At 39.1% G+C, this 13070-nt stretch overlaps 1 protein-coding gene across 1 annotated transcript; it reads right to left on the reverse strand.

Moving 5' to 3' along the window:
- Window positions 1–329: 329 nt before the first annotated feature.
- On the reverse strand, window positions 330–1817 carry LOC119407961 (duodenase-1-like). Its single transcript, XM_037674794.1, has 5 exons — window positions 1760–1817; window positions 1512–1662; window positions 1262–1394; window positions 577–834; window positions 330–497 (listed from the first exon to the last, which is right to left on the reverse strand). Exons 1-5 carry the CDS (start codon window positions 1815–1817, stop codon window positions 330–332), a joined length of 768 nt encoding a protein of 255 aa, XP_037530722.1.
- Between the last annotated feature and the right edge of the window lie 11253 nt (window positions 1818–13070).

Genomic DNA, 13070 nt, shown 5'->3' on the forward strand with positions numbered 1-13070 from the left:
ATATATATATATATATATATATATATATATATATATATATATATATACATACATACATACACACTGTATATGTCAAATGCCCATACAAACCAGTTACAGAAACATTACAGCTCAATATATTGCACTACATTTTGTCATTTTTTGTCTTTTGTTTTATTGTCTGCATGCTTAGTTCTTGTTGTTTGGCAAAGAAAAAAGAGCAACAGGTGTTTGAATGCTCTTTCGTTTATTCAGACTTAGTACAACAGCTGACAGTGACTGAAATTAGACGTCATTTAATCTTCTGCGCATCATAGAATATTGCAGGAGCAAAATGCAGCGTAACAACTTTACAGCTGGCACGTGTTTTCTTTCAAAATCTTGTTGATCCATGGAAGAAATCTGGAAATGTCTGTGTAGACATTGGGTACATCTGGATAGTTGCAGTTGGCATTTCTGTTGAACGAGACAACACCGACAGCTTTGCTGTTGCACACCAGAGGACCACCGGAATCACCCTGTGGCGAGAAGGAATTTTACAAAGTTCATTTGATATTTAGGATGTTTAGATCACTCATAAACAAAAAGAAAACATACCTGACAGAACCCCTTGGTTGTGCCATATCCACCAGCACAGATCACATTGAGAGGAAAGGGCTCATTCCATTTCTCCAGGCAGAGTTCTCGGTTGATGATGGATACATTCACCACTCTCAGCTCATTGACACCAAATCTATTGGTAAGAGTTTTTCCCCATCCAGCCACAGAGCATATTTGATTTTGGTACAGGTTGATCACAGACGTTGGAAGTGGAATTGTTTGTATCATGTTGCTTGGAGGCACTTTCTCTGACAACTAAAGACACACGAGAAAGTATCAAAAATGTTTTTGAGAATGACTCTCAGCTACAACATATCTCCATATATATAGAATTGACTGATGATGGCCACTGTGTTGGCCAAACTTATTTATTTGAGGTAGCCATCTTGAACTGGTTGACTCCAGAAGTTAATCAGTTGATGACCATGACACATTACCTTCAGAATCTAATAAAAAAATGTCAAGTGGTCCATGAGATATTTTGTTAACAGACGGACCCTGTTAACTCCAGTAGTTAATGGCAAAGTTTTACAAATGCACATCTCATGCAAGGTGCTTTCATAATGTGTTGGGAATAACTCTTGGCTTCCAACATAGCACATTTTAGCAGAACATCTGTCAGACTGGCTGAGTTAAAGCCATTTTTGTGTTTGATAAAGATTACAGAGGTGGGCATACTTACCTTAATGAGCATTATGTCATCACCGAGCCCAACGTTCTGATAAGTTGAGGGCTTACATGTATTTTCAATTTTCAACATTTTTTTATTCATCCCCTTGAGATTATGGCTTCCCAGAAGAATTTGATAAGGTCCTCTACAAAAAAAAACACAATTGAGAGGTTACTGGTATTTTTGTGACAAAGATCTTTAACTTTAATTAACAACAACAACAAAGAAAAGTTAAACTGAATAAAATAGACCGTAAACTCACTCGTCATTGCAGTGTGCAGCAGTAATCACAAAGTCCTCAGTGATGAGAAATCCTCCACAGATGTGTTTACCGTATTTAGTTTGCACCGAGACCATGTACTGCATTGAATTCTCTGGGGCTGTTTCTCCATTTATGATCTTAAACCCTTGGACTGTAAAAGATAAGTAAAAGTAAATGCAAGTCAATGACCATTTCATAGTTTTAGCATAAAAATTAAACGTGTTCTTCTTTTTTTTTTTTTTTTTTACCTGTTTGTCCAAGACACATCAGAAAGTGGAAAACCAGCAGTTTACCCAGACCATTCATGATGCCAATGGTTTAAACTTGTGCACACAGGGGTGTTAAAGTGGGCCATTTATAGGCCACTTTGCTTGCTGGGCAAGCATTATCTAACTAAATCTATATTAGCTCACCATGTAACCACATCCTTTGTATCATACGTTTCCCGTTTCGCAACATTTATCGTTCTTCATCATCTTTGAGACTGACAATTCTGATAGCCTAGGATTGTGAGATGAGTTTCCAACGCTCTGCAACAATAATTACAATAAACCTAAATGCTTATAAATAACATCATTTTCTGTGTGTTAGCATTAAGTAAAAAATGTTTTTTTTGCCTAATGCCAGCGTTTTAGACTAATATCATTTTACAGATATGTTGACAAATGATACTGTAGGTGTTGACAAGTCTCATTCTCAGAGTATGTGTTGTTAAAGCATTGCAGCAACAACAAAGTTCAGTTCAATGTTTTTTTTTTATTTTTTTACTGAGTTTCAGACATTTTTATGCTGGGAAATGTTATTGGATGTACTGTACCTGCCATTGTTAGTTGTATTGCTGTTGATAAGTTGCAGATTCAATGATTACTTTCTGAAAGTTTCATTATTATCTGTTCAGTAGTTCATAATTTGTGAACATCCTGGACAAAAATATAAACACGTCATGCGTGCATACTCACTGGGGCAAAAATAGTATCATTCCACCTTAGCTTTCGTGCAGGGAAAATAAAATTCTATGTTCGTTCATTTGTTCAATCTTTATTTATAGGTTGATTGAATGAGTGTATGTAACTATTTATGTAGTATCTATGTCAAATGTATCTATGTATCTATCTAAATGAAGTTAAAACACTTTCTTGGAGCTGATAATTCACACAGTGACTTTTAGTGGGACACGTTCAGTGTTCTGCCATTCTCTGGTCCTTCCTGATACGCTTCTCACCTGCCAAAAGAAAACAGCTAATTTTGCTCACTAACAATTGGGCTGATTCCAACCGGGCCACATGAGACCCGGCTCGCCGACGAGCTCCCACCCCCACCCCAGGCCTGGCTCCAGGGTGGGGTCCCAGTAACCCATGTCTGAACAAGGGACATTGAGCTCCTTGTTTTTTACTGCTCATAAGAGTCTTCTGAATCACTTGTTGTCGTCAATTTCATTCATTCAGTATATTAAGATGGTCTTCACTAATTAAAAAAGAGAACATATATATATATATATATATATATATATATATCATTGTACATACAAGTTATAGACAGCAGCTCTATCTTAATATAAACTTTTCCATGTTGTTTGTACTGTTTCTTACAAAACCTAAAATGCACCCTTCATAATTTATTTTTTTAGTTTTCAGTTCAATTCAATTCAATTCAAAAATACTTTATTAATCCCAGAGGGAAATTAAATGTTGTTGTAACTCATCATCCTGGTGTCATTAAAGAGTTGTTGTAGATGCTGATGGCTGTGGGCAGGAAGGATCTCTTGTAGCGTCTGCCTTACAGCGGATCTGAAGAAGTCTCTGACTGAAGACACTGTTGTAGTATGACAGTCTGATGAAGAGGATGCTGAGAGTTGTCTATAATGTTCTTCATTTTTATGAAGAATCCTTCTTTGAACAATCATCTCCAAAGGTTCTAGAGGAGTTCCCAGATCTGAGCCAGCCTTCTTTATGAGCTTGTTGATCTTTTTTAAGTCACTTGCTCTGGTGCTGCTGCCCCAGCAGATGATGGCAGAAGAGATAACGCTCTCTACTACAGACTTATAGAAGATATGCAGCATCTTGCTGCAAACACTGAAGGACTTCAGCTTCCTCAAGAAGTATAGTCTGCTCTGTCCCTTCTTGTAGACGGATTCACTGTTGCATTTCCAGTCCAGTCTATTGTCCAGGTGAACTCCAAGGTATTTATACTTCTCCACCACCTCCACTTCTTCTCCCATGATGGAAAAAGGGTTGGACCTCTTCCTGATTCTCCTGAAATCTACAATCATCTCCTTTGTTTTGTTCACATTCAAGATGAGATGATTGTTTCCACACCATGCCACAAAGCGGTCCACCAGTTCCCTATACTCAGCTTCTTGTCCATCTCTGATACATCCAACTACTGCAGTGTCATCAGAATATTTCTGCAGATGACAGGAGTCTGTTTTGTACTGGAAATCTGAGGTGTACAGAGTGAAAAGGAATGGTGAGAGTACAGTCCCCTGTGGTGCTCCTGAGCTACTGACCACCTGGTCAGACACACAACCCTTCAGTCTCACAAACTGTGGTCTGTCCGTCAGGTAGTCTTTGATCCAGGCGATTGTTGAGGCCTCCACCTGAGTCTTCTGAAGTTTCTGACAAAGCAAATCAGGCTGGATTGTGTTAAATGCACGGGAGAAATCAAAGAAAATGACTCACAGTGCTGTCTGCCTTTTCTAGATGACAGTGAGTTTGCTGAAGCAGGTGTATGATGGCATCTTCAACTCCAAGTCCACGCTGATAAGCAAACTGCAGTGGGTCCTGATATGTGCTTGTTTGTCCAGTCAGGTGGGTCAGCAGAAGTCTCTCTAGGACCTTCATGATGTGGGATGTCAGGGCAACAGGTCTATAGTCATTGAGGACTGATGGGTGCATTTTGTTTGGCACTGGAACAAGACAGGATGTTTTCCATAACACTGGAACCTTCTCCTGGGTCAGGCTAAGGTTGAAGAGGTGCTGCAGAACCCCACAGAGCTGCTCTGCACAGACCTTCAGGACTCTGGGACTGCCACCATCTGGACCTGCAGCCTTATTCCGGTTCAGTCTCTCCAGCTGCTTCCTCACCTGACTTCTGGAGACGCAGAGGGTGGAGGCAAAGGAGGTATCAGCATCTTCTGATTTAGTTGAAGACCAATATGTAGAAGAAGGGTCCATGACTGAGGTGGTGGATACAATATTTGAGGTGTGACAGGACAGCCTTGGGTCAATGGAGGGTGGTATGTATGTTTGGCTGTGGGCAAGAGAGGAGACTGCTGAGCTTGTTCCTGAACTGAACCTATTGAAGAACATGTTTAGTTCATTGGCTATGTCCAGGCTTCCATCCTTCTGATCCTCCTTCTGCTTGAAGCCTGTGATCTGTTTCATCCCTGACCACACCTCTCTGATATTGTTCTGTTGGAGCTTGCTCTCCAGCTTCTTCTTGTACACCTCCTTGCTGTTTCTTATCTTGACTTTTAGTTGCTTCTGTATGCTCTTCAATAATTCCCTGTCTCTCTCCCTGAAGGCTCTTTTTTTCTGGATTAGCAGTTCCTTCAGGTCAGTGGTAATCCAGGGTTTGTTATTGGGGAAGCATCTCACTGTTCTGGTGGGGATGGTGTTGTTTACACAGAAGTTTATATAGTCGGTCACACACTCAGTCATGGCAATGATGTCCTCTCCATGTGGCTGGCACAGTGCATCCCAGTCTGTAGCGTCAAAACAACCCCGCAGGGCTTCTTCAGCTTCCGTTGACCATTTTCTCACTGTTCTCTTTATTGCAGGTTGCCTCTGAACAAGGGGTTTATATTTTGAGCAGAGATACACAAGATTGTGATCTGATTTGCCAAGAGGGGGTCTTGCTTTAGCGATGTATGAATGCTTGACATTTGCATAAAACAAGTCCAGCGTTTTGTTTTCTCTGGTAGAGCAGCTGACAAACTGTTCAAATGTCAGAAGTGTAGCAGAGAGTGAGACATGATTAAAATTCCCAGATATTGCAACAAACGCACTAGGGTGTTGTGTCTGTAGCTTAGCAACCTCGGAGCTGATGACATCACACGCAGTCTCGGCAACAGCATTGGGTTGAATGTAAACAGTTGCCAAAATAACACTGGTGAACTCTCTTGGCAAATAATATGGATGACAATTTAGGACTAACAGTTCAATATCTGGACTGCAGAGACGATACTTCACAGTAACATGTCCAGGATTACACCATCTGTTGTTAACAAGCACTGCCAACCCACCTCCTTTCCTTTTGCCACTCCTCTTTAAAGCTCTATCTGCTCGTATGGTCAGAAAGCCTGGCAAGGAAACGCTGGAGTCGGGGATATGATCCTACAGCCATGTCTAAGTGAAACACATAACACTGCATTCCCGATACTCTGGATGGGTCCTTGTTAGGGCTTGAAGTTCATCCAACTTGTTACCCAGCGATCTCACATTGCCCATCATGATCGATGGAAGAGATGGTTTAAACTGCATTCTTCTCTCTTTCTCCCTCTTCTTTGCTCCTGCTCTGCATCCACGACGCCTCCGTTTCAACTCATTTGGGATTTGAGGCTGTAGTTGAGATATTATTTGAGATTTGGAGATGTTAATCAGCTGCTCCCGGTTGTAAAAAAACTTGTTGTTATGGTTACGCATCATAACAAATGTCCAAAAGCAAAGATATTTCTGTAAAAATCCTTCCAGCTGCACAGCATCCGACACCAGAGGAAATAATCATCCAAAAAAAAGCGATTTATATCCATAAAAAAGAGGAATTAAAGTTATCAAAAGTAATATCTCAGAATGAAAGTAACAGAGCTGCTCCAACATGCAGCCACCTTGAGCGGCGCAATTCTAGAATAATGATGACGTTAATAATGATGAATGAATAATGATTTAATGTTCAAGGATTCAAGTTTCTTTAATTGTCATACACACCACATGTGGTACATGTGGTGGAACGAAATTGTGTACACAGGGTCCCAGTTGCATCCAATAAAAGTATTAAAATGTAAAAGAAAAACAGAAATTAGATCTAAGATATGAACTAAGAAAAAAGTTAACTAAAAATACACTAAGCACTAACACCCAAGAGCAGCACGAACATGAGTCTGTGTGAGCAGATGAGTACAAATGAACACATCAACATTGAAACAGAGCAGCAGCAACATGAAACAGATCAGCAGCAACATGATGTGATTTTTCACAGTGATTATTCTAGTTAGAGATTCATGAGTCTAACAGCCTCAGGGTAGAAGCTGTTCCTCAGTCTAGTGGTTCTACACTTAATGCTCCGCAATCTCCTGACTGAGGGGAGCTGGGCAAAAAGTGTGTGTGCTGGGTGAGTGGGGTCCTTCATGATGCAGGTTGTCCTCTTCCTGCATCTGGAGGTGTAGATGTATGTGATGGTGGAGAGACTGACTCCAACAGTCTTCTGTGCAACCTTCACCACTCTCTGCAAAGCTTTTCTTTCTGCAGCTGTGCAGCCTCCATGCCACATGTTGATGCTGGAGCACAGGATGCTCTCCACTGCACACCTGTAGAAGGAGGTGAGGACTGAGCTTCCCAGACCAGCTCATCTCAGCCGCCTGAAGAAGTAGAGTCTCTGATGAACTTTCTTGATCAGGCTGGTGGTGTTGTTGCCCCAGCTGAGGTTGTCATTCAGGGGCACACCCAAGTATTTATAGCTGGAGACCACTTCCACCGCAGATCCTCCTATGTTCGGGGGGGGTTGTTCTTTTTGAAGTCCACAGCCATCTTCTTCGTCTTCTTCACATTGATGTGAAGGTTGCTATTCTTGCACCAGCTTTTCAGGTGTCAGCTTTTCAGGTGTTCCACCTCCAGTCTGTAGCTGGACTCATCATTGTTTGTGATGCATCCCACCACCGCTGTATCATCTGCAAACTTTACAAAGTGACAGCCTGGATGGGTAGGTGCATAGTCATATACGAGCAGAGTGAACAGGAGAGGGCTCAGCACACATCCCTGAGGGGAGCCAGTGCTGAGGGTTATGATGGAGGAAAAGTTGTGGATCTTCACTGACTGTGGTCTGTTTGTTAAGAAGTCTAGGACCCAGTTGCAAATGGAGGGGCTTAATCCTAGTGTGGATAGTTTGTCCATCAGGGTTTGGGGGATCATGGTATTGAAGGCAGACTTGAAGTCCCCAAAAATCATACAGACATAGGAGACCTTCTGCTCCAGGTGGGTGACAGCAGTGTGGACCACAGAGGAGTTGTCGTCCTCTGTTGATCAATTATTGTAGTATGCGTACTGGTGAGGGACCTTGTTAATATTGATGGTTGTTTTGATGTGGGTCATGACCAGTTTTTCGATGCATTTAGTGACTATCGGGGTGAGGGCCACTGGCTGATAGTCATTCAGACCAGTCACTGTAGAGCTCTTTTGGACTGGGATGATGGTGGCAGTCTTCAGGCAGGTGGGAACTGTCTCCAGGGTAAGTGAGGAGTTAAATATGTCTGCCAGCACCTCGCAGAGCTGATCACCACATTCTTTCAGCACCTTCCCAGGGATGTTGTCTGGGACGGTTGCTTTGTGAGGATTAATCATCCTGATAGTATTCCTCACTTCGGCTGAGGTCACACTGAGAAGCTCTTGTTCTGATGGGGAGGTGAGTCTGGTGCTGGGTGGTCTGGTCAGGTCTTCAAAGTGTGCATAGAACCTGTTGAGGGCATATTTATTTCTTATGTATGAATGCTTTAGGGAATTGGTAACCTTTGTGTGTTTGTGTGTTTTTTTTTAAATAAAGCTCATCTTTACATCAAAACATCAGCTAAAAGTAGAACATGAGAACAATATATGTAAAACTGAGATTGTGGATCAGAAATGCTTTACGAAGAAAACAGATTAATTTCTTAGAATCTTTCTCTGTAACTTATGAACCACAGACTCCGCACATATATCTGTTTTACAACTTGGATTATAAGAAGGTGCATGCATGCATTTACTGATTATTGATCTTGTTCCTGCTAATCTTATTTTCTCTTACATTCAGAGAGGGAGCCTGCGTTTGTAAAATCCCAGTATGTGTTTGATACAATATTATTGGCATTTTTTTTCAATTACTACAAAAAACAAAAAAAACAAGCACTTTATATCTTAAATACATTTTAACATTTGTGTTTCTTTCATAGTTTAAAAAACATGCCCTCCAAAAAGAAGAAAAAACTTTTGTGAACTACAATAACATTGTTTAACATGTAGAATTCTGCATAGTTTTTCCTGTTCTGGTTGGTGTTCATTTTAAATGAGCTGCAAACAGAAGAGATATCCAGTCAGAATAGAAACATTAAATTAAGTTGTTTATTTATTCAGTGTCACATTGGTGGACCTTTATGTTACACTTTGTCAGACAGTTTTTCTTTTATTACTCATTCAAACCTAACATCCCGAACATATAAAATACTCCAATTCCAATATTCTGAACTATTCCAAGTTCCAATAATAGCTCACACCCTGTATAGAAAAACAGGTCAAATAAAAGGCTGGCTGGCTGGATGGAAGGATGGATGGATGGATGTACAGACGGACTGACTTTGGCACCCAGTGAGGTAGGAATTATGCATTTCTTCACGAAATGCTCGTTCACTAAATATTTAAGTGAACCAAAATCTACTAAAACTGACTCTTACATGTAAGCGTCATCTAAACTGATTCTTTGCCAGTTCTGTTGTAAAACTGAAGTTTACTCAACAGCATCATTGATAACAAGTGCTTTCAATATTTGCTTTAGATTTTGGTGACAAAAATCAACGTAGACTCAATATACAAGTCTGAAGACTTGCTACCATAAAGTTTTCTGCGTGGCTAAAAGAACAAGAACAAACAAGAATGAACATGATGATAAGACCAACTGAGGGTTTCTGCAGAACTCAAGTCAGTATTTCTCCATGAATGAGTGTTCTGAGATCATAGGTCAGATGTGATTGGCTGAAAATCCCCTCATTGTTGAAACTGGTGGTTTGTGTTTGTTTCCAGGTAAGAGGGTCTGAACAATATGTGTTGAAGATGGAATGTGGGTGTAAAGTCTTTACCAAGAAACAAGAAAAGTCTTTTTCGGAGCAAAGAACAAATTCTTTGACTTGCATACTTTACTATTAGCTAATATATATAATAATAGATATAATAAAATAAAAATATTTTATTTAAATATTTAATATTTAAATTGAATTTAAATATATTATTATTAATATACAGTATATATGCTTCCATTAGGTAATGATATTAAACAGCATAGGATAATTTTTCATTGTTATGCTGATGATACACAGTTATATTTGTCCATGAAACCCAATGAATCCAATCAGCTACTACCAGCATGTCTTAAAGACATAAAAACCTGGATGACCCTTAATTGTCTGCTTTTGAACAGACAAGACTGAGGTTTTAGTTTTTGGACCTGATAATTTTAGGAATTAATTTTCAGTCTTTCGCCCTCCTTGGATGACATTAATCTGGTTCTAATGTTAAAAATCTTTGTGTTATTTTTGATCAGGACATGTCTTTTATCCCCCACATTAAAACGTTACTAGAACTGTCTTCTTCCACCTGCGTAATATCACTAAAATTAGAAACATCTTATCTAAAAATGATGCAGAAAAACTGGTTCATGCATTTGTCACGTCTAGACTGGACTATTGCAATGGTTTATTATCTGGGTGTCCAAATACTTCTTTAAAACATCTTCAGTTGATTCAAAATGCTGCTGCCAAAGTCTTAACTGGAGTCAGTGGGAGAGATCATATCTCTCCAGTTTTAGCTTCTCTCCGTTGGCTCCCTGTCAAGTCCAGAATTTATTTCAAAATCAACAAAGTCCATGCTCAATAATCCAGGTATACAATACAACAATTTTCAGTCAGCTCATCTGGACAGTTTCTTTCTTTCTTTTTTTTTTTTTTTTGTGCTGAAATGTTTCACCTTCCATCCAGAAGGCTTCATCAGTCAAGGAAACCCACAACACAAAATGGATTCTTCCCCCAATAGCTCACTCCAAAGTGGAACAAACCAGTTATGTTGGTGCTAAGATGGTCCAGAGACCAACCAACTGGTTTGTTATGGCCTCTAGTAGCTACAGATGTCACATTTTTACTGTAGCATATTTTAACTTTTGGATTTTAATTAGTGTTACACTTTTTAAATATTTTATCTACTGTTTTCTTAATTTTAGCTAGTGCTTTTTCCTTTTGGTTTTATATTGGTCTTAATATAAGTTTCAGTGTCTTCCGAAAACTGCGACTAAGTTTTTCAGCGCTCTGTATTTACACTGCATTTTCACAGACCATGCAGTTTCTCTATTTAACATCTGTTCTCAGCGATTGAATTGCTTGTAAATGAGTTTTGCATGGCTTTACATGGCAACCTTTTGTGAGTTTTGTGAGAATTTGTGACTTGAGATACCCACAACTTTCAATCTGACTCAGGCAGACACACAATCAGGTACACAGCAAACAGAAAGTTGTTGACGTTGCACTGATACTTCCAGTGACCCCAACCATACTGTAATTTTAAAACATTTCAGATTTGGATGAGTTTATCTACAGATTAAAAAACAAACCAAAAAAAAAAAAACATTTCAATAAGCTGCATGATGTGACAAGTGGAGCGGAGATGATAACAACTAATAACGACCATTTAATGGCTGATAACATCCGAAGCGGGTGATGCGAGACACAAAACAACAAAGTAAAGTCCTTTGTGCTGTTTCAGAGCTTGATGCCCACTACATGCAAACCAAAGCTTCTTAACTTTTGCTAACTTTGCTCTGAAACCATTGTACGTGGTACATTTTGTAAGTTCAACCTTTCTTTGTATGACGCAGGTCTCTGTTAACCACAGTTTTGAGGTGAAAATCTGAGCGCTGATGTTTCCACTGTCACAGCTATAAAATGAAGTCATCAGCTTTACTGATCTTTAATGTGTTAAACAGGGAACATGCATAGGCTAAAGATTGTCCACTTCTGACTAAAAATGCATATAACTGTATTATGGAGCAGCTGTGACTGAGTGGTTAGAGAAGTCGTCCTCCAGTGGGAGAGTTGTGGGTTCAGTTCCACCAGCAATCACTTGTTGAAGTGTCCCTGGGCAAGACACTCATTGCCTTCGCTGTGTGTCCCATCAGTGTATGAATGTGATCTAAAAGCACTGATGAGTTTCTATAGAATGATTTCTTTGATTAGTTTTGTAGAGCTGTAGTAGAGTGCTGTGTGAATGTGTGTGTGGAGGTAAATGAGGGCACAGATTGTGTTGTAAAGAGCTTTGAGCATCTTAGATAGAAGGGTGTTATAGAAGTGCAGTCCATTTACCATTTATTTACACTAAGGTTAAGCTTTATGCTAAGATAATAAAAAAAAAAAATTCTTGCCATTGTCTCCACTGGAAGTGAGGAGGTGATAATGTTTTGGCCTGTGCAAGTGTGCTTGTGTTATCTGTATCTATTGTGTTGTACATCTACAATAGATTGACTTGTGTAATCAACCCTATTCAAGATCAACCTTAGTAAAAAAAAAAGAAAAAAAGGCAAGTCCAATTCAGTCATTTTTACAAATACTAATCTCAAATTTGGTGTGACAGTAGCTAAAAGTCACCCCTTAAAACAGACTCTGGGTGCTAATAGATTGCATAATTGCTTTATATAATATTTGGCATGCAAAGCAATGGGTGATATGCATGCTTTCAAGGAGTACTGCTTTTTTGAATTATTATTTTGTTACCAATTACCCTAACATGCATAATTTTGGTCTGTGGGAGGAAACCGGGCAGAATTGTTTTCAATTCAAAGTGGCGTTTACCTCCTGGCCTTGTTTGCGTGTTCTGCTTGATTTCCTCCCACAGACCAAAATCATGCAAGTTTGGTTAACTAGTAAGCCTAAATTGTCAGTAGGGAGAGTGTGAAAGATTGTTTGTGTTGTTTGTTTTTATGTGGCTTTCTTATGGGTGTCCCTGCCTCTTCCACAGTGACTGCTGGAGATTGGCACCAGATTATGAGGTGCCCCACAACCATGAAAGAGAATGGATGATAAGTGGACATCACTTTAGACATTTTATAAAATCCTAGCTTTGATTTGGTTTCAATATTAGGTATATTAATACTCAACCAACAATATAATTTCCTAGTTAATTTTTAGGGAATTATTTAATTTATACTTGAATACTTTGGGATATCAAGCATATAGAAAGAAAAGATTTAATCATGGACATTCAAAGGTGTTTTGTTTTTTTCCACCACTAGAGGGAGCCATCTGTCCATCAAAGTAAAAAAAAAACCTAGTGGCCTTAAATCCATCAGCTTGTGTCAGTGAAACAAAGAACATAAAGAAAGTAACAGTCTGTTATTATTAGTACTGTTTGGCAGAAACTTTCTTTAACCCAGAGTTTTAAAATCAAAAATGAATCGAGGCTAGAAAAAACCTTTTTGGCTAAAAAAAAAAAAAAATTAATAATAGTAATAATAATAATAATAATAATAATAAAAAGAAAATACAGCATGAATGCTGAGTGCCAAATGAATTTGCTGAAAATTGCAGAAGAAACTGAATCTAAGTTTTTATAGTAGAAT

This window comes from Nematolebias whitei, chromosome 3 (genome assembly GCF_014905685.2).
Source record: "Nematolebias whitei isolate Nwh7 chromosome 3, NemWhi1, whole genome shotgun sequence".
Taxonomy (NCBI): Eukaryota; Metazoa; Chordata; class Actinopteri; order Cyprinodontiformes; family Rivulidae; genus Nematolebias; species Nematolebias whitei.

Excerpts from the sequence above, each read along its gene's own strand:
- LOC119407961 (XM_037674794.1), bottom strand. The coding sequence starts at position 1,817 with ATGAATGGTCTGGGTAAACTGCTGGTTTTCCACTTTCTGATGTGTCTT. Across the intron at positions 1,663-1,759 it reads GATGTGTCTTGGACAAACAG|TCCAAGGGTTTAAGATCATA; the intron begins GTAAAAAAAAAA and ends TATCTTTTACAG. Across the intron at positions 1,395-1,511 it reads GCTGCACACTGCAATGACGA|AGGACCTTATCAAATTCTTC; the intron begins GTGAGTTTACGG and ends TTTTTTTTGTAG.